The sequence below is a fragment of the Thalia democratica genome, chromosome 5, assembly GCF_965202585.1.
Source record: "Thalia democratica chromosome 5, ktThaDemo2.hap1.1, whole genome shotgun sequence".
Lineage (NCBI taxonomy): Eukaryota > Metazoa > Chordata > Thaliacea > Salpida > Salpidae > Thalia > Thalia democratica.
In genome coordinates this window covers 12367748-12390073 of record NC_139169.1, presented here as the reverse complement: position 1 = coordinate 12390073, position 22326 = coordinate 12367748, and the positions used below count along the sequence as shown (strand labels likewise).

Below are 22326 nucleotides of genomic sequence, written 5' to 3'. Positions count from 1 at the left end.
TTTTTTTGTTAACAACAACGGTGTTTTATTACGTCTTCTTTAAAAACAAATATCAGATCTCTTAAATTATTCTTTTATCGACTAAATTAGATTGTAATCACAAAACGGTTTATTCATTGTTTTTTGTTATGCTTCTGGATGCAAGTACAAGCTGTGCAGTAGTATTTGGGCCGCAAAAAAGCAGCAAGTGGTTTACTTTTAAGCCAATAACATATTTTTGTTTTACAAAGATATAAAACCTCGATTAATTGGTCAGAACAACTTACAATCAAGCTCTCATTTTTAACGTTAATTTTTACTAGCTCTTTACAGTTGTATTTATTGTTTTATTTTTGGTTTTAACAGATTATTTTAATAAATTAATACGTTGAAAAAAAATGCGGTCAGCGACTACATGCCAATTCGAATTACAACAACTTAAACTCTTAAAGTATATTAAAGAGACTATATATCTCAAATAGTAACCTATATTTAAAAGAAATAGAAATAAGTTCGTAGGTTTTATTGATACCTTTAAGCCATTTCTTTTTCTTGTAAAACTTTAAATATTTTTTGAAATATTATAAAAAAAAAAATTACTATATTTTTGGACTTATTTTTTGTTATATCTAAAAGTGCTAAATTTTTTTCTAAAATAAAATATTTGCTTGTAGATGTTACAAAGACCTACATACATATTTTCTATTTTTTTCAAATATACAGCACTCTTCGAGTTGTGGATTTGAAGTTTTTTATAGATTTTGAATTATCCGAATTTGAATTGTCCGATTTCAGAAAAAAAAGTCAGAAACCGTACACTCGCGGTTAGTACGGCCCGGGAGCATCTTTATCAATGTAAACTGACTCATTATATTCAAATGCTAACACACCCTATTTAAATAAACTTGTATTTTTTTTGCCACAACTTCAAAAACAAAAAAAATAATACGCAGTATCAAAACTTTGAAATAAATTTATTAAACAAAACCTAATAATTTAATCGGTAGTTTTTTTGTTATGTATAATGTATATGATTATAGAATATTTGTTATTAGTTTAAAACCTCAACTTTATATACTACGACGACATTTTTACAGATTGAATTATTTCCGGAACTTGCTATATACATCTGTATATATTTAATCTTTTAGTTTAAGAAGGAATAGCTTTATTTTTGTGATTTTTTAAGCAAAGAGAATAATTTAAGAATAACTTGAAATAAGTATACATTTAGACCCAAAAAATAAAACTACCATTTATTCGTGCGTTTACAGTTTAAAACATCTTAGCCTTTTATACATTTTATACAAAGTAATTAGATAAAAGTAACTTCTATTTTAGTTTAATAAAAAACGTAGTTTATAAACATAGCTAATTTTAATTACTTTGTAAACATTAACGTTGTGAACTTTACATATTTATGTTTTAGGACTATTAAAATGAAAGTAAAAAAAAATATCTAACTTGAACTTATAAATCTAATAAAGCTTTATTTCAGTCATGTATAGTTGCAAAAATTTTATACTAGTAAATAGTTTAATGGTTAACTTAATAAGATACAGTTTTACATGTTTAAATTTAAATATAAATCATATCAACATAATTCATATTTAAATTTAAACATGTAAAACTGTATCTCATTAAGTTAACCATTAAAATATTTACTAGTATAAAATTTTTGCAACTTTAATGTAATTTTATATATTTTTTGCAGTACTAGTGCTTTAGGTTTAATTTTAAATGTAGACTTATTGTTTTTTGAATTTAAAATTAATAAAAGTTTTGCATTCTAATAAAGTGCATTTTTTATCAAATAGTTCTAAAATGTGTACATATAAAGTATCTTCTACATTAAAGCTATTTGTCTAGGCAAGGGTTTTCAAAAGGGAACAATATCGTTCTTTAAAAGCAATAAATAGTAACGGAGCAATAAAATAGACGTGCAATAAGCTCAATAGGGGAGACAACTATCAAATAGAACAGTTTATCTAAACTTTTGAAAGTTAAGCGATTATTTATATCAGAAGCCCTGATTTAGACTGAATACGTTTTTGATAGTGTTTTTGAAAAAAATGTATACCAATCTCTTATTACTAACATAGATACTGTAACCATTACAGATTTAATCTGTTATTCAGTGGAGGTATTGATAAAGTGACAGGAAAGAACACTACGAGCTTCAACTTGATTAGTAATAAGAAGTTTAAAAATTTCAAAAGCCTTAAACCACGCTCGATCTTTTTCTAGAGCAGTTTTCGTCGAAAGATGAAGTTTATTTATTTGTTGGTTATGAATAAAACGTTGACATCCTGACACTTATTGAAAAACACTCTATGGAAACTAACACGTGAAATAAAGCAGCTGATATACGTGATAAACGTGACAGCCTTTGTGTTTGTAGTTTTATTGATAAAAATTAATATTATCGGAGGGTATGTTGATTCGGAACTTTTTTGAACCCTTGTTTACAGTTTCATACAAAAAGAATAAAAAGAAAAGAAGTTTCTGGAATGTGCCAAACGAGAATTAACGCAGCTTCGGCTGCATTCAAAGGAAGAATTGTGGAAATAAATTTAATCAAACATTGAAAAGTATCGAGTCTCATGACTTAGTTGCTAACAAATGGACAAGAACTTAGTTGTGAAGAAAAACAGACTGTTTGCTATTGGCTGTAGGTCTGAGAGTTACAAAGTTTTCGACAATAGTGGTAAAAGGGTCGTTTTTGTTTTAACTTAGTAAACGTAATTTAACCCTGACACAGTTGTTTCAATCGGAAGTAAGATGTACATTTTCGAAGTTGAAAGCAAAACAGTTTTGTATATGATGTAGATAAAGAAATATAGTCAAGAAAAAGTTTGGAAAATAAAGCTAAACTACTTTCTTAGGTGAAGGTGCCTTGGTTTTAAGAATTATTCGGTTTGAATCAAATGCATGAATGTGTTTTTATTGTAGCGATTTTATTGCATTTTATTCGAAAGACAAAAAAGTTAAAAACGAAGAACAGTTTTTTATTGATATATAACAAAGGAGTTTAATTTGCCTAGATAAATTATTTATTCTGTTGAGTAGTGTTTAAATTACTGAAAATAAAACAAAACTGTAATAAGTTAGGTTAAAACTTGTAAAAATAAATGTTTTGTAGTATTTTTTTATAATTCTATGATAAATTTGTATTGTTTTAGCCTTAAGTGAAAGTAAAGTGATAAATTTTATAGATATTTTTCTATGGTAGAATTGAATCGTGAAATCAAAATGAACGTGAGTTGACAAGATTAACGTTTTAATACTTAAAAATATCAATAGTTAAAAAAATAAAACTTTAATTTCACATAACTGTTGTTCAAGTGTATTAGTATCTCTATTTTTTACTACTTTAATTACTTTATACCTAAAAACTGTTAAATACATTTTTTATTAGTTTTATTATCAAATTGCTTAAACAGTACAAATGAATACAATTTTAAATAAAATCGATAGATTTTTATTTATAAAAAAAGAGAACGAATTTTCCTAATAAAAAATTAACCATAAAAATTGTTTGAAGTATTTTAAATATAAAATATATTTTAATCTGAAAATGTATTTTAATTTAAAAATTGTTGTATGCGTATACATTTTACTTGTCGGCTTAAGCATTTTTATTGGTCAATTGTATCAGATAAATATAAAAAATAAAACCTAATTGGATTAAAGTATACTTTAAATTTAAAATAAAAACTAAAGTTTGGTTAACATCAAACATTAATATATTTCATTTTAAAGTTCAAATACATTTTACTTTAAAAATCTAAAACTTTTCTTTATTTTGTATTTAATATCAAATTTAAGTTTTAAATTTCAGTATTTCAGAAAATAGTTTCAGAAGTTAGTGAGGTATAATGATAAAGAAAGTATAAATTAAACATAAATATAAAGCAATAATAATTCAATTTTGCTAAAATTTCATTAAAAAATAAATTAACTTTTATGAAGTAGACAAAAGTAGGTTTTCAACAAATATAAATATTTAATACTTTGCTAACGTACATAATAAAGCTTTAATAATTAATTAGATATTTATTTACATATTATTATGTTTTTTTTTTAACTCCCTAAACAAAGCAATGCATGATTTGAAATGAATCAATTGTTTAAAAAAAAATCTTAAAAAAGTATGTTAAAGTTGATTTTATAAAATTTTCATTTCTAATAAACAAATTAAACTTTAGTTGAGGCATATCACTAAGTTTAAATTTTGCTTGATTAAAATCAATTAAAGATAAAAGTTTACTAAGTTTATTTCAAATAACTATTTAAGTTAGCTTAGAAAAACAGATACTTTGATTGTTTAACAGTTAGACAGACTTTAAAAAAATACAAGTAACTTTAAAAAATAACAAAACTTGAAGTATTTTAATAGAACATACTAAACACTAATTCAATAAATTTAAATTGTTGAAGTCCACATAAAATATACTAAAAAAATTATGGTAAATTATTTCAAGTACTTACAAAACAACTAAAATAAAAAAAGTCTCAGTTATAATCTTAATTTTATAAAAATACCATCACTTTAGAGCCTAATTTTTTTTAATTACCGAACTTTTAAGCATATTTTTCAGTTTTATCGTTGAAACGCATTTATAAAATATCGCTACCCATTATGACAAAATATGACGTTACGTCATCATTATGAATTGAGACGTCATTAACTTGCGTGTACGTCACTTTGTCGCAATTGCACTTCTTAAACAGAATTCCGTTTTGTTGAGGAAATGCAATTTTGAAGCGGTTGAAAGACTAGAAAAAATTTCATTGTTTTTAAACAAAAAAATGTTAATGAGTTATACTAAACATTTTACATCACTAAAGCAATTAATAAATTATTATAATTTTTAGCTAATACAAAAATATTTTGTATAAACGCTAATTGAAATAATAAGTAAACAAAAAAGTCTCTAAAAAAGATTAATAATCTAAGTACTTCTGTAACGTGTAATACGTTTAAATAAAAAAAACTTTATTTTTAGCATAATAAAAAAACTTAGATGTTTAAAATAAATTATACTTACTTATTAAAGTGATAAAATTGTTTGAAATAATTTTTTATACCTTACTTAAGTTTACATACACTAATAACTATTTTAAATATTTTCCTTAAAAATATAAAGTTAAAACGCCAAGTAACAGAAAGAAAATTTAATAACAATTATTTTTTGTTTTTTAGGTATTTTAACAGATTATTTAATAAAAAAAGTATTTTTTCTACACGCAGTAAACTACACTTACTAAAATTCAATTCACGGTGAGTGCTATTTATCAAAACTGTTAGAGCGTAAGACAGCTAGCTATATATATGCAAGTGTTGTAGTTCAATATATAGCTTCAGAGCGTATGTTTTATTTTTACAATGCAGTGTCATTCCACTTTGCTGAATTAATATGTTATTTCTATAAGGATATTACCTACGCTAAAATATAACTGATTATATTACAAAAGGTAAATACAAAGATTTCAGACTTTAGCCGAACTTTTTTAAATAAATTTGATTAACAACTTTCAATAAATTTAACGAAAAGTATTAAGAAAAAATATTTCTTTAGAAACCAAAACGAACTTAAAGTTTTTCTTTTTTCTACCTTCTTTTGTTGTATGAAAGGTAAAAAATTTACAAGCAACTCGTTTTATAAAAACTGCTAAATTAGAATTAATACATAGTTGTAAGTTAAATGACAATTGAAAGTCTTAAAAAGTGTTTCAAAGTTTGTAATTAAAATAATTATACATATATTCAAAAAATTTAAAGTATCTATGAAAACATATAAGTTACCTACAAACCTTTTTTTTTTTAACTTAGAACATTTTATGAAATATGGCTGCAATAAATTTATAACTTGAGTTAATTTATTAATTTAAAATATGTTCTCTTTTTTTTATTAGTTAGATCTACAACCGCTTTTTTATAAACATATATTACTTTTGGAGATACTTCTTAAACATTTTAATTGTTGGAATTTAAACTCTCATGTAACTAACAAACCCTGTATTGATTTGGACTTATTAATTTTGTTGAAACGAATAGAGTTTAAATCTTTTATAGAACAATGATAGTGTTAAAAAATTTCAAATATCTTTTTATTCTGAAGAAAATATAATAAACATATTAATAAATAGAAAAGTTATGGTGTTTAAAAATTGTTATAGAAAAGTATAATAGTTAAAAATTAAAATAAAATCTAACAAATAAATATATTTAAGCAGATTATTCAAGTAGCTTTAATGATAATTTAAGTAATTTAATAAATAGTATTCTATTACTTTAGTACATCCAGTTCATACATATTTTAAATATAAGTATGGACAAAATAACTTAACAAATAATGTTTTTTAAGGACTAGTTAAAACTTATTTGTTTCAAACAATAATTCAAATACAGCATGATAGAATTAAAAAACTTATTCGAAACTTTTTAATAGAAATTTCTTTTAATTTTAAACTAATTATATTTACACAAATCGGACAGTATGAAAAAAACAATTCTTAAAATAAAACCCCATACTATTTTTACAAACGCTTAAAATAACATATTATTAGTTTCAGTTAGGTATTTATATACTTTTTTTTAAAATTTAATAAAACTTACACTAACAATTATTAACTGTTTAACAACTCATAAAATAAAAATGAAACAACTTGTAAATTTTTAAGGTTTATGTTAAAATAAATGCTAACGAAAAATATTTATCAACTTTAACAAAACTTGTCCTCGTAGTCTATCTACAAAAGTTTTAATGTAGGGACAGATTTAAATGTAAACTAACAAATTGTAAATAATAACAAATCATGTAACATTTTTTTATACAACAAATATAACTTGCACGTGTTTTTTATCTCGTTACTCATTCCGATTTGCTTTTGAATTTGAATGAGGCTTTTGTTGTCTGCGTTGTTTAAGATGATTGAAATACTTTTGATGTTCAACACTTTTGTTATATTTCAGTGTTTTATTTTGTAAGTACAGTTTCGAAACTTCATAAAAGTAGTATCATGACTTTTTGTTTTTATTTTTAGATAAAATTGATAACTTTTCTAAAATTATATTTAGTAATTCGTCGAAAATTATTTATTGTATTCAAACAACAAGAAGTTACTCCAAAAATAGTCACATAAGTATCAAGTTGAACCTACATACGTCAATCAAACTATTTTACTGTAAAACTCGAGCCACTAGAAGCGCTAAGGAGCACGAATTATTGCAGTTATTTTTTTCTTTTACAAAGGAAATGCAGTTTACTAATACACAAAAAAAAAACAAATGGTTTTTGCATTTAACAATCGAGAATGCAATTGTTAAAAATATATAAAAGCAGTTTTTTCTGTTTGAAGTAAAAACAGTTTAAAAATATGTTTTAAACTTTAAATTAAAAATACAATTTTTTGTTGCAACAATAATATACTGCTGTTTTCATTAAATTTTGTTCGAAAAGTGGCAATGCAAAAGATTTGATTGAAGAATTTTATTGTTTGAAGTTTTGAAAAGAGTATAAAAAATTACAAAGCGTGAGAGTTTTTACTATTTTATTTATTTTTAAAGATCAAACAAGCTTAAAAAGTTCCTAAAATAAACAAAAACAAAAATACGCAGATTATAACAATGAATTTAAATAAATGCTGCTGAAGTTTTAGAATATTGAAATTAGAAATAGTATAGTAATATGGTAACAAAGTTTTTTCGTGAGACATTTATGAATTAAAGTATAGTATTACTTTTTTATATGTTAACTTGTAACTGAATTTTGTATTATTAGTTTCGACTTTTTATAAATTTCAAAAAATGTTTTAAGCATTTGTTTTTTTCAAAGTTTTTGTACTAGTACAACTAGTTGTTTTTAATAAACATGTATATAGCTAAACTTAATTTTAAATAAAAAATTTTGAAACATAATTATTTATTTATAATTAGTTTCAGATTCAGCAAGAAAATTCTAATGAAATATTTTACAAACTTTTAGTAGTTTTAAATTACTTTAGTGACACAATAACTATATTTTAGACTTTATTAACTCATTAAGTTTTAAAACATTAATGATATAAGGAAATTTACTAAACATTATACTACATACAATAACTTTTAATTAAATACTTTGTTTGTAAACTTAGTTCTTGTTTTATCGACTCTGTAATTTAAACGTCAGCGCTTGTATAAAATATAAATATATTTTTTCATTTTGTAGCTGAATTAGCAAATTTATTATTTTATTTTTAGAAATTTTAGTGTTTTTTAGAAATATTTTATTAAATAATTTGTTTCAGTCTTAACTTAGCTTTCAGTGGTTTATAAAGGAAATACTTATTGATAATACTGTCAATTTCATGAAAGTTTATTTTTTCAAACTCATTCAATTAGATATAAAGTAGGATAGTTTGGTAACTTATTACTAATTTTGTTTAAACTTATATAACACAAGACTTTGTAGAGTTGTTTATCTCGTTTTTTAACCATCAGAAAATTAGTTATTGAACTATTTATTAACTATATAAAGTTAATCTACTATTTTTTTTTTGTTTTTAGTTTAATATATGCTTTCGAAGTTGAATTATGTAGCTGGTTTTTTTAATCAAGTCTTCTTTTACTTATCTAAAGCTACCGTAGAACTAAAAAATAAACAAGATTAGTACTGAGATAAACAACTCAGTGCATCATTTTTGTACGACAAACAGTTATAATTAAAAGTCTACAGTCAATTATTTTTAAGACGTTAAATGAAATAAAATGAGTCAAACATCGACATTCAGTTGCAAACCAATTCCATGGAGTTTTCTACCAATTTTTGCCAGTATAGTACCACTAATTGGCTTTTGTTTAACGTAAGTATTATTTTGTTTTGTTTTTTAAATATTGGTTATTTTTTAACAACTATTGCCAGTTTTTTACCATTATTTAAATCTGTTCGAAAAATGTAAAATTTAGTATTATAACTTATCTGTTGTTTAATTTTTTGCTAATTTTTCTTAGTATTGTGCTACTAATTGTTTGCTGTTTAACGAAGTATTAGTTTAATTTTTTATAGTTGTTTTTTTACACATATAACTATAAATTTTAATATAGCGTTCGAAACAGTAGTTATATTTTTTTACTAGTTTGTTTTATCCAACATTTTGTTGAGTTTTTTTTTTGTTTTTTTACAATTTTTAAGTTAATATATAAAACGTTTTTTTCTGGTGCCTTAATTTTTTTATTAGCAGAATTTTTACAAGAAAAAGTTTAAAATTCAACTTCAAGTTAGGTGACTTGCATAACTAAATATATGCAAACACTGTTATATAAATTTCATTTTAAAATTTTTAAAGTTGTTTTTATTTGTACCAAATTTAGAACTAAACTAATTTTGGTAAAATAAAAATATTCATAAATACCACAATCATTTATTCAGTAAATATCTCATTTATAGAGTTTAATTATTCTCTGATAATTTGACCACTATTACTAATTTATTATACTGTGGGTATGCAACTCGATGGCCGAGAGGATTTTTGTGTACCCAGGTCTTTTTTGTTTGTTCAATAAACTGTTATTACTAAAGACAAGTGAAGAAATTTACATCTTTTATAGGAAAAACTTTTGACTAACTTTTGTTTATTTTTAAACAGGTATTTGGTAGCAAAGTTGAATTGTCACACCGAAAAATGGTACCTTCCTTATGTAAGGTATTGATATTTTATAAACTATTATAAGATAATTACTATATTGTGAGAAAATTTCAATTTTTTTTTAATTTATGTTCTTAAATATTTTTTATTTAATTATGAGAAAAAAAAATTTGCTCGTAAAAATTTCGACCACACAAACAATTTGTGTGAATTTGTGTGAATTGTAACAAACAATTTCGGTATAAATTTTTTGTTGGTTTGATAAAATCAGCTTAGAAATATGAAAAAGGAAAAATTTCACTTCGAAGCCACAAAAGGAAGGTGTAGAAAAGTTTTAACTTTGTTTTCAGTTTCTACTGATCACAATACATATACTGTGAAGTTAATAACTTCAATCATAACTATATACAAATAGATAAAGTTTTTGCTTTGATTTAATTAGAACAATTTTTAATGAGTAATTATACAGCCATGAGTTAATATGTTTAAGTAAGCAGTGATAAAAAATCTGTAATCTTTGGGTAACGAGTATAATACTTTCTTTTACTTTTAGAGCAAAACTAAATCATATTTATTTTAATAAAACGGCTTCAACAAAAAAGTGTTTTCATTATAACTTAATTTTCTTTACTTTACAGTTACACAGGAACGAGATTTCCAGAACTAATGTATTTTGGTTTAATACTAAACTTGGAAGGATTTTTAGGTAAGTTACAATTTTATGTAATACTAAGTGGGTAATACTTCTATCAACCTTAAAGAACAAATTAGGTGTTATGCTTACTAATCTTTATAAAGTACAATTTTGTTTTATTCGAATAAAAGTATACAACAATTGACCCACTGTTTAACAGTAAGTCTAAAGGGTTTTTACGTTTCAATTAACGATTGTAATGTGAAAATAGTATTCATTACGATGTTTATGTAAACATTGCATTACTTAATTAAGAGCAGATTAGTAAACAATAAACAAACGTTAGTATGTACAAAAGTATGTTTTTGTATACTATTTAGTTCATAAACAACATTACATAAAATGAAAAAACTAAATTTCACTATAAACTAAACTTTAACTACGGTATTTTTTTTATTTAATATACACGTTATTTACCACTACTAAGCTTAATTGTCTTCAACGACTCACAAAAAGAGTACAAACATTTATAACAGCATATCTAATTTTGTTTAATACCAATTAAAACTAGTAAAAGAGGGCTAAAGTTTTTTTTTCCAAACTCAAATACTAAATAAACAATTTCGATAGCTAGTTTGATCTGATGTCATCTAATGTAAACATTGAGAAATCAGAAACTTAAAAGTATATTAATAAATTTAAAAAAAGTCACCACAAAAGCTTTAAAATAAATACTTATAATAAATAGTACATAGTTAAATTTTTGCAAGTAATAAATGCAAGTAATAATACAAATAATAGTACAAATAGTTATTACAAATATTTTATCGGTTATATCTAGTAACTTCTAAATATCTGTTTAAATTAGAAAGGTTAATGAAGATTTTTGAAACGCAATATATTCTAATGCAGGTCTGACAGTAGTGTTCTTGGCGTGGAGATATTACAGACATTTACAAGAAAATAACTTGTTAAATTTATTCAGCCTTATTGTTGGGTCATTTTCTTGTTGTGGGGTCATTCTTGTTGGTAATTTTCCAGTAAGTATTTTATCTTCATTCTAATTATAAAAATAAATTTTAATTAAAATAAAGTATAGTACATTTTGTTAAAATGTTTATTTGCTAACTAAAACTAAATTTAAATATAACAAGCTTAATATACGTTAAGTAATTCATAAAGACTTTTATAACTTTGTTAAAAAATTGTTCTAGATATAATTCAAAAGTTTTACGATAACCACATTTCATTAAGATTTTAGTTTTAATTAAACTTTAACTTTGGTTTTGCGTTCGAAACGCTTTAATTAATTATGGCTTAAAAGTTACGCTTTAAAAATTTTCCTTTTAAGAATGGTATTACGAAAACTTTCTATTTTTAATCTATGAAATAAAGTAACTATAACTACTTAAAACATTAATAGTTACATACACAATTTTTAACACAAACCGCATTAAAAATTACAAAAAAAGATTTTCTTTCAAAGTATAAAACTTAAACTGTATATTAAATTTATTATCTTAATGTTTAAATTAGGTAACAAAATGCAAAATACTTCATTACTTGGGAGCTAGTATGGCCTTCTTGCTAGGAACTCTTTACACAATACTAACCGCTATGTTGAGTTGCCGCGCTCACAAGATTAACATGACGTCAAATGATGCTACGTCACAATTCAAATACAACAGCGGAAGAATAAGAATTTACAGATCGTTGCTCGCAGTTTTGATGACGTTGTCGTTGTTTTCTTGTGAGTAAGTTTGCTCGGTAGACATTGGTAAACAATATTTTAAGAAATTGTTCAGTTTTTTTTTAATAAAAAAAAAACTTCAATTAAAGAATAAAAAATCAGTAACTGTATTTCTAAATAATTTTTTCAAAACAAAAGTGTACTAAAACTTACTGAGGCTGATATGTTTTTAATGAAACCAACTTTTAGTGATTGGATATACTATCTACAAAAAAGTATTCCAAGAAAAGGACACAGAGGTTAATTAATTTTAATATTACTTGTTTAGTAAAGTAAATTTCAATTTTATAAAGTATACTTCATTATTATTTTCAAATAGATATGACCTTAAACAACCTACTAAGAAAATTTCATGCAAAAATAAATCCAAAAATTTAGTTCAAAGTATTTAGGAGTAACTCTATTTTTCCTATATGTTTTACGATTTAAATATATGACCTAAATCAAATAAGTTAAATTTTCTTAACAATAAATACTTTAAGTAAAAAATTATGTGTACCTCTCTGAAATAGTATAAATGTATCTGAATTTAATTTTTGTTAGTTTAAAAATAGAGTTATTAAAATTAACTAAAATAACTAAAGTATTTTCTTAACAGTTGTAAACAGTTAAATTAATTTTTTGTAGCTAACAAAGTATTCAAACTGTCATTTAACGGTTTCAAACTTTAGCTTTAAAGCTTTAAATTTATTTGTTTACAACCATATCCTTATTTTAGGAGGAAATTTTATCAAAAAGAATAGATTTGATAACACCTTTGAAAAATGGAAGTTGTTTATACTATCCTAATACAAGTAAATCAGTTGATCTATTCGGTGCTATTGTTGAGTGGTTGCTTACTGTTGGTATACTAGTCTGTATATTCCTCTATTCCTATGAATTTCAAGTTAGTTAAAAGTCTTATGATAAAATAAACTTAAATTATAGAACTCCTTAAACTACGTTACCATTAGTTTATCACCGTAGTATAATCTTTACAAAAATTTTGGTTTGAACTAGATAGGCTTTACTTTACATTAAAAATAGCTTTGTATTTAATGTCAAATATTTACTCTACATATTATTATGTCAAGCAACTAAATACAAAACATTAAATATTGTGTAGAAAAACTTTGAAAAGGTTTTCAATACTGAGTAAGTGCTTAATTGAGTATGCAATTAGTAACGTAAATGTATTTTGTTTCATTGCATCTAATCAGTGGATGTAATCATTACAATATAACCTAAGTGTTAATCATCAAGATTAATTAGTAAGTTTTTAATCTCGAAATTAAATGTTAAGCCTTTATAATTAGTTTTTGTTCGTAATTTATCGGGTTTGGATTTATTTGTAAACAGTTCACTATAATACAGTAAAGTCTAGACATTCCTCTAAATATAACATTTTCTATATGTACGTTTATTTCAACGTACAAGTTTAACGCGTGTACATATTTTGTTTTGCAATAAAAGCTCTAAACTTATCTTTGAAAATAAATTGTAGGTTTTATTATTAAAGCTGAGATAAAGATCGATGAAGTTTTTTAAAAGTCCCTTATTACATCAAAGTTTGATTAGAGTAGTACATTTTAAAGCAAATTTGTAAAAATTACAGGTTTTTGAGCACAAAACCAAATATTTCGTTTCTTTAATAAAATTTTGTAAACCTTAACTTTTATTCTAACAGCTATACTTCTAATCTAATACTATGTAGACTTCCATTGGAAAATATACTTAATTCAAAAATATTCAAGCGTGAAATTTAAAGCTGAAAATCTTGATATATACATTATTTTTATACTTTAAAAATGGATTGCTTTTTGCATATACAACTTCCTTAATGACATTTGAAGCTTATTTTAATTTAGCAAAGTGGAATGACATTGCATTGTAAAAACAAAACATACGATTTAGAACTTAATATTGAATTGCAACACTTGCATATATTTAGCTGTCTTACGGTCTAACAGTTTTGATAAAAAACATTCACCGTGAATAGTTCTCAGGAATTTATGCAAATTTATTTTACTGTGTGTAAAAAAATGCTGTTTAATTAATCACGCTCTTTTAAAGTACCAAAAAATAGATTATTTTAAAACAAACTTTACTTTCAAACACTTAAACTTTTTAATTTATTTTCTTGACTTATAAATTATCAAACGACTGTTAATTTCTATATTAAATAAAACTAGAAAAAAAACCAAAAAGGAGCAAAACAATTTTGTCACTTGAGTATGTAAAAGTATTTTTATCTATAAATTTTATTTTACAATACGACAAAAACAGTTATAGTTTTAAAACTAATTACTTATGATAAGCGTAAAGTATATAAAGTATTAAACTTTTTATTGAATAAAGTACTTTTTTAGGTTTTCATACAGAATATTATACTCTTTGCCTTTGCTAACATTTATAGTAAATTATTTTGTTTTCTTAACAATTTGAATTATTTACTATATTTCGCTAAAAAGTTTTTGTATTAACTCAATAATTTTTCTCCAGTCTTTCAACCGCGTCAAAATTGTGTTGAAGCAGCAAAACGGAATTCTGTTGAGGAAATGCAATTGCGACAAAGTGACGTATTTGCAAGATAACGACGTCACAATTCATAACGACGATATTGAAGTTGGTGCTGATGACGCAACAATCAACATTGATGACGCAACAATAAACGAAAGAACAGTTGATGACGTAACGTCCGATTACGTCACAATGGGTAGCGATATTTTACAAATACGTGGCAACAATGAAACATAAAAACCAGTTTTTTTTTAATTTTATTTAAACATATTGAAGAAAAGTTTGATATAAGTAAGTTGGTATTAGTTTTAGTAAACTAAAATTTTAACCCAAAAGCTTTCAAACAATTATAGCGTTCAATATCAATCATTTACCCTTTTTTTTTGCTAACATGATCTTAAACTCGTTAATTGGTGTTGAGTTTTTTCCATTGGCAGTTTTGTATTAGTGAAACATTACTTTTTCCAACAAAATTTGTCTAATTGTTGAAAACAAATCAAAACATTTTTTAAGAAAAATCAAATAGGCAACTTCTATAAGTTTAGCAAAACTTGATTTAAGACTATTCTTAAGCTAACAAAAGTTTAACTTTATAATCAAATTTTACCAAAATCTAAGTTTTTTATTTCTTAAAGTTAAAAAAAAACAGGAACTCTAACATAATTTTGCTAGATGAAATTATTTTTGTAAAGTTTTTTACATGTCATGTGTTGCTTTGTTTAGGGAGTTAAAAGACAAAATATAGGATAATGTATAAATCAACGACTTATAAATAATTAAACAACATATCTTGTCAGTAACAAAGCATTAAATATTTATATTAACTGATAACCTACTTTTGAGTGTTTCTTAAAACTAAATTTAGAAAACAAGTTTACTGCAAAAACAAATAAGGATATTTTATTTTGTATTTTTAAATAAATTATGTTTTTTTTTTCGATATACCTCACAGTTTTTTGAAGTGTTTTTTGAAATATCAAATTTTGGATAAAGGTGAAATTTTAAATTTCAAAAAAACTAAATCTAGTTCAACTTAAAAGACAAAATATTTCGGGTGTTTGATTGTAACCGAACTTTACTTTCGTTTTGTATACTTAAATCCTATAAAGTCTTTTTTATATACTTATCTGATGTGTTTGATCATTTAAAATACTTAAGCTGACAAGTAAAATTTGTAAACACATTATGGTTTTAAATTAAAACAATTTCTCTTATTTTGAACAGTTTTCAGCTTAAAACATTCTTTTGGCTTATTTCGACTATTGCAATAAATTCTTTTAGTTTCCTTGAATTTACAACTTAATCGATTTTATACAACAATTTTTTAGTTTTTGTTATTGATGATTTTGATAAATTATTATTTTGATAAAATTTTTAATTATAAAGTTGTTAACTTAGTAAATTAAAGCTTTTTAAAGGCTGTTTAAACTTAAAATAAACTTGTGTTTGTTTTATTCCTTATATAATGTTAAATAACTTGATATCTTTACTATAAAACAAAATTTATTTTACGCAACTCGTTTTTTTTCTTTGTATTAAAACTTAAAAAAAAATTAAAACTTTTTTTTTCAAAAATATAGTTTTAACACTAAGTTTATATATACTTAAGGTATGAAGTTTATACAAGTAACGATATATTCTTCTGATTTAGATTTATGCTCAATTTGTTTTAAGTTTTAGTTGATAGAAATGGTGACGCAATGAATGCACTTTTGGATTGGACTTTAGACAATAGCTTCTTTAACAATATCTAAAATATTTACAAAACTCTTTTTGTTTGAATTTTATGACTAAAAACATTTTAAAAATCTTTGTACTTTTTTATACTTGGAAATTTTAAAGTAATTCACGTACAAAAATGTAATAAATTCAAATCAATTGACCCTTTATTGCTGGTTTTGTTTGGCATAAATAAGCATTTAAGGAAACTAAAAACAAATAAACATTTCTTTTTGATTTTAAGTTTTAATGACCTTTTAGAAATAGCTTTGATTACCAAAATATAAATCAGTTGTTTAGTAATTAATTGCCAAAATTACTTTATATATAAGATAATTAAATAGTAAAAGGTTTAGTAAATCGGGGCAAAACAAAAATTTTTATGTATACCTTTATGACTTTAAGAGCAGTTTTTTTTTGTAAGTTTTTTTTTAATTTAGCGAAAATTAAAGCACGTTTTTAAATGCTGTTAAGTAATATTTAGTTTTATCACTTTTAGCTTACTTTGTTTAATTTAACACTTCTTGAATTAATTTTATACAAAATCATTATAGCTGTACGAACTACTATTTCGTTTATAAAAAAAGAGTCAGAAAATGTTTAGTAAAAGTATGAAGATTTAAACTTTATTCATAAACGAGAGTTTATTTAGTTCAATGCTTTAAATTGGTAAATTTTATTATCGTATGACGAAATATACTTCTCAAACATAGATAATTAACAATTAGCACAGGGTTTCCAAAACTTTTTTGCAAATTGCCCCCTTTAAAGAACTTGAAATAGCAATGGCCCCCTTCAACAAGATTACTCTTTTTTTTTTTTGCTTCATCTGCAACTCAAGAATATCTAGTGTAAGTTTCTAAACTACCATAAAATACACATAAGACCTTTTTTTGCTCTTCATCTGCCACTCAAGAATATCTAGTGTAAGTTTCAAGTTATGGCCCCCCTCTTCCCCCCTTTCCTGCTCGTAGCCCCCTGAGTATCTGTCATGGCCCACTTTGGGAAACCCTGAATTAGCGTTTCATCACAATATATTTTTTATCGTTTAAATAGTTTTTACTTCAAAGTTTTAATGTTTAAGATAATAAATATATTTTGTAAATTAGTTTATTAAAATATTAATATACATAGTAGTTTTGAAACTGTGAGAAACACTTATAGCAAAGCTTTAAAGCATAATTAAATTTATAGAAATTAACAATTTTTTTTAAATTTTAGTACAATAATTTTTGATATACTGTTAGCAAAAATTCGTTAAAGTATTTAATTGAGCAAAACTAAGTGTATACAAAAAAATAACTTGCAGTATTTATTTCAAAATGCTCGTGTTTAAAGAAGTTTATGATTTATAAATTACCTTATTATGAAAAGCCTTAGTTTTAAACTAATACTTAAACAATGTAAGAAAATTTGTATAAATGTGTTAAGCTTTCAAATCTTATATTATTAACTTAGTTTAAACTATAACGTGTTATTTTAAGGCAAAGCTGCCATAATTTGAGTTTTTCTTAATATAAATGTTGTAATATAATTTTCAAACAATTATATTAAATTATTTTTATTGTCATGCGGCTAGTTTTTCTAAATAAAAAAAAACAAACTTAGTTTAGTTTAACTAAAGTAAACTTCATTTGTAATGGCTTTTTTATTAAATTTTGTTAGTTCAGGATAGAAACTTAAGGAAGTAAAACTGTGTAGTATATGTACTTTAAACAGTTTCTTTTTAATATAATTTGTGTAAAAACTTTTAAGAACAATGTTAATATTTTAGAACAGTGATAAAATTAAAAGACCAATGATAAATACTTTTTGGCAATGTTTTTGATAAAAATTTCTTTCAGTTTACTTATAAGACCTACACTATAAAATAATATTTTTAAACTTTCTAATAAAATAATTTTTGAAAGCTACAAAAATTTTTTTTTTAGTTCTTAAGTGATTACTTTAAACCAATGTTTAAATAATTTTTATCAGACACTTACTTTAGCAAACATATTTTTCAAATGAGCTAGTAGAACTTTTAAGATGTAGCTGCTATTTATAGTCTTCCAGCTTTATGGCCAATAGAATTTTGTTTTCAAAGCAAAGCCAACACTTTTCTTTATAAGCCTATTAGTGATATTATTTTTAATTACTAAATCTGCACTAAATCATACAAATAAACGACGTTTATTTAGAAACATAGTTTATGCAACTCTTAAACTAACAAAAAATGAAATTATGACTACTCTGCTTCGAAAACAATTCATAAGTAAAATAAATTTATTTATTTTTCACTTGCACTTTTAATTAAAGTAATTTAGAAAAAATATACATCAAAAATATTAAAGTTTTCTTCTTGTTATGTTTCACAAAAAAATGTGTAATTGGTGGGAATTTAGGACTCTGCTTTAAAGTATGCTTAAACTTGCTAAATGTTTTATTCATTTAAACATATCTTAGTTTATATTATTTTTTATTCAATAAACTTATAAGTTTTTTGGTTATTATTAAAGTTTTTGGGGTTTTTCTTGTAGAAAACTTTAATAAACGTAAGTAATCGAAAAACTATACTTTTAAAAGGAGTTAGCGTGGTGCTTATGAAAGAATTTGTGTTCAATTATCAAAACTTACAATAATGAACTTTAAAAAAGTGTTTACCACTTCTAAAACACTATTTTTTAAAATTATATATTTTTCTTTAATTTATACTTAAGGTAAAGATTACATTGTTTTAGGTTTTTAATTCATGTTAAAATAATTATTATAACTTATAAATCTGGTTTTAAAACCGGGTAGCCTTCCTTTACACTTGACTTGACAACAGTAATAAACATTTACATCGTAAAACTTTTAATAATTACTTTAATTAGTGATAGTTGCACATAATACATTAAGAATAAGTTGAGTTAATAAAGGTGTTTATTATGTTTTTATTAAAAACTAACTATTTCTGACTTAAAGTGCTGCTGTATGCGATACTGTTGAATACTTAAAAACTGGTTAGGTTTACTTGAAACTGTAATGAAAATATAAAATGTTTAGATTCGTTATGTGATCAATTAGGCTAAACAGCAAAATTTGTTTAAATATGTATATTTTTTTGATATATTTATGTGAGGGTTTAGGTTGAGTTTCGCATTTATGAATAGTACTTAAATTATTAAAAGTCTTGTATTTCAGATGTTTGTCTTACTTTTAAAGTTTGACTGTATGTCTGTTTTTTCATTAAATTAATTAAGTTAACGACTATTAATTAAGTGATGAAAATTAACTTTAACATCTTGTTTTGTTAGATTTTTAAATTTATTCACCAACAGACTTGTACAAAACTTTAATCTTTAATAGCAATTTTTTTTTTTGTTTTCTAAACCTTTTTTTGCTTAAGCTAAAATTTACAATTAAAAAAAACAGAACTTTAACATTTTTATAAATTGTTTAAAGAAGATATATCTAACTAGTCAAAAATTCTTAGTGTGTGGATAAAACCCAATTAAAATTTTTATTTTTTAACTTTATAACTGTTATTATGATTTTTTGTAAAATAATTAACTTAGGTTAAAGCTTAAAAATATTTAAGGTCTGTAAATAGTAAAAACAAGACTTATATAAATAAATAACTATGCTTATAAAATTGAAAAAAAAAACTTTATTTGATTTTATAACTTCAATATTAAGAAGTTTTAGGGTTTATTTAATCTGTAAAACTTTAAAAATTTATCTCTACACCAAGGATTCCCAGTTTTTTTTATTCAAATAACCCCTTGTAGGAAATAAATTTAGCAAAGTTATGACCCCTACTTTTTTGTTGCCTCTTTTTTAGGTAAATAAACATATATTTTTATTTGCTGTATACTAATGGCCCCTGATTGCTAAAATTGCACCTAAAAGATACGATATTGCCTATTTTATGAAACTCTGCTCTGCTGTAAAATAACAAGTAGCAATTTTTGGTTGCCATTAGTGAAACTGACGTTTATACCATATTCAAACCATGTTGAATGTCGATTGTGGAACATAACTGTAGCACATGATACTATAAATTCAGAAAAATTAATTTAATTATATATAAGTTTAAAGCAGTAATAGAGCTTTAATGAAAAGTAATACTTTTTAACAGTTGAATTGTTTAACTCAAACAACCTTGTTTTATTTTTATAAATAAAACTATTTCAGTATTTAAGAGATAGATAATACTTGCATAATGTGTTAGAGTACCCAAAAAAATTTAATACTTTGCAAAATATATTTTTACTGTATTGTTTATTTCTCAACTCAATAGGATTTGTTTTTTTTTTTAAACAGATAGATTATAAGTTAACAATTTGATTTAAAGTTTAAGTAAAATTTCTTATAAAATAAAAAATTACTTATCATAATTTCAAAAACGCATTTTAATGTATTTTTGCACATACACTTTTATCCAATATAGGTATATTAAGAAAATGTCTGGTCCTAAAAAATTATAAAATGTTTTCATGGCAGAACTGGTCCGTTAACTGAGAAAAATTAACTACTCCAATAATAGCAACATTTTATTAGATTTAAAGTAATAGAACATTATTTTTTGCACTTTTTAGAAACTGTTTTTTTCCTACTTAAATGGTTTGGGCCTATAAAAAACTGCTTTAGTAAAAAAGTTTTTAGCGCTGTCAGAGTGGACTGTAATTTCCAATTTTATTTTTAATTATTAAATTTTTATTAGCCTGAATAGATGTACAAAAATTTTATCATTACAAGTTATAAGTAGCTTTAACTAATAACCTTTAAAAAATTACCATCAATTCTATAGATTAACAAGCTTTCAAGCACTTAATTTAAAATTGATCATTTTTGGTACTTAGCTTCACCTTACTTCTACTAGTTTCACATTATTTCTACACATCAACAAGCTTTCATATGAGGGTATTTTACCGCAATACTAGTGTTTATGAATGCAGCATTTCTCAGACAAACTTACTATGCCTTTTAAATGCAAAACAAAAACATGAGCTTGTCATAACATGAAATTTCTGTTTTGTTACACATAAAAAAACTAAAATCAAAATATTGTTATAGTTATTTGATCATAACGAAAATTTGACTAAAATTCATCAATATAAAATTATGTCATCAAATAATTTTATAAGAGTTTGAAATTTTCAAGCAATAAATACCATGTGGTCCACTTTTTCTTTGAGAGTGTGCTGATATTTTTCACTAGAAGATAAGGTATAAAACAAATTAAAATAGAAGTGATTGCTCATTTTTTAACTTAAATGAGATCATATTATTTGATAATCACCTAAAATTAAAATTCAAGTTTATTATTTCTGATATTTTATTTATTATGAGTTATGTAATATTCACAATTGAAATATTATGAAAATTAACACAATCAAAATTTAATTTTGAGTACTGACAACTTGTGTATAACACTTGAAAATATGATTACCTTAAAATATCTCTTTATCTGAAAATTTAATAGAAAACATTTTTACTTAAAAGCTTCAAAATCATGTTATTTTTTTTTAATATTGGCTAAATTTTAGTTTATGTCAAATAAATGTTCCACAATTTGTAAATTATCATTTTTTTTTTTTTGAGTAGCTATTTTATTAACTTATTCACTTCTTTCTTAATAAAAGTTTGATTGTGTAGCTATGCAAAAAACTAAAGTACTAATTTTATAGATTTGGGCAACTAGATAAGACTTTTTTGAACATTTTTAACATGCATATGATGAAGTTTTTACTAGATAACAAATAACTATCATATGCAACAGTATATATATTGTTCTAGTTTTTATTTACTTAAAAAACTTTTTAAGTAGCATTACAGTAAATTTTAAGTAATTTTATAGCATTATAAGTTTTTTGTTCTCTAAGTTTAAAAAGGTCAAAAAACTAGTATTTAAGGAAAATAAATAAAATTTCAAAAAAATATTAATGGTATAAAATAAAAACAAGGTGTCTAACTGGTGAAATAGTTAGTTTTAAAATACAAAGCTTTTCAAAAAATAAAATATAACAACTCAATTAGTAGAAATCAATAGAAAAGCTTAATAAAAAAACTTTAAATTGCAGTTTTTTTGTTTATTTTTTTCTTATAGTATTTGTTTGTTTGGCTTTTACCATAAATTTATTTTTTGTTC

General features: G+C 23.5%; 1 protein-coding gene across 1 annotated transcript; it reads left to right on the top strand.

Moving 5' to 3' along the window:
• The first annotated feature begins 8731 nt into the window (after window positions 1–8731).
• Window positions 8732–14789, top strand: LOC145836250 (transmembrane protein 150A-like). The gene is made up of 8 exons (XM_082944070.1): window positions 8732–8826; window positions 9610–9666; window positions 10248–10315; window positions 11156–11283; window positions 11780–11993; window positions 12183–12232; window positions 12712–12879; window positions 14475–14789. Exons 1-8 carry the CDS (start codon window positions 8732–8734, stop codon window positions 14727–14729), a joined length of 1035 nt encoding a protein of 344 aa, XP_082800196.1. The 3' UTR covers window positions 14730–14789.
• The last annotated feature ends 7537 nt before the right edge of the window (window positions 14790–22326 follow it).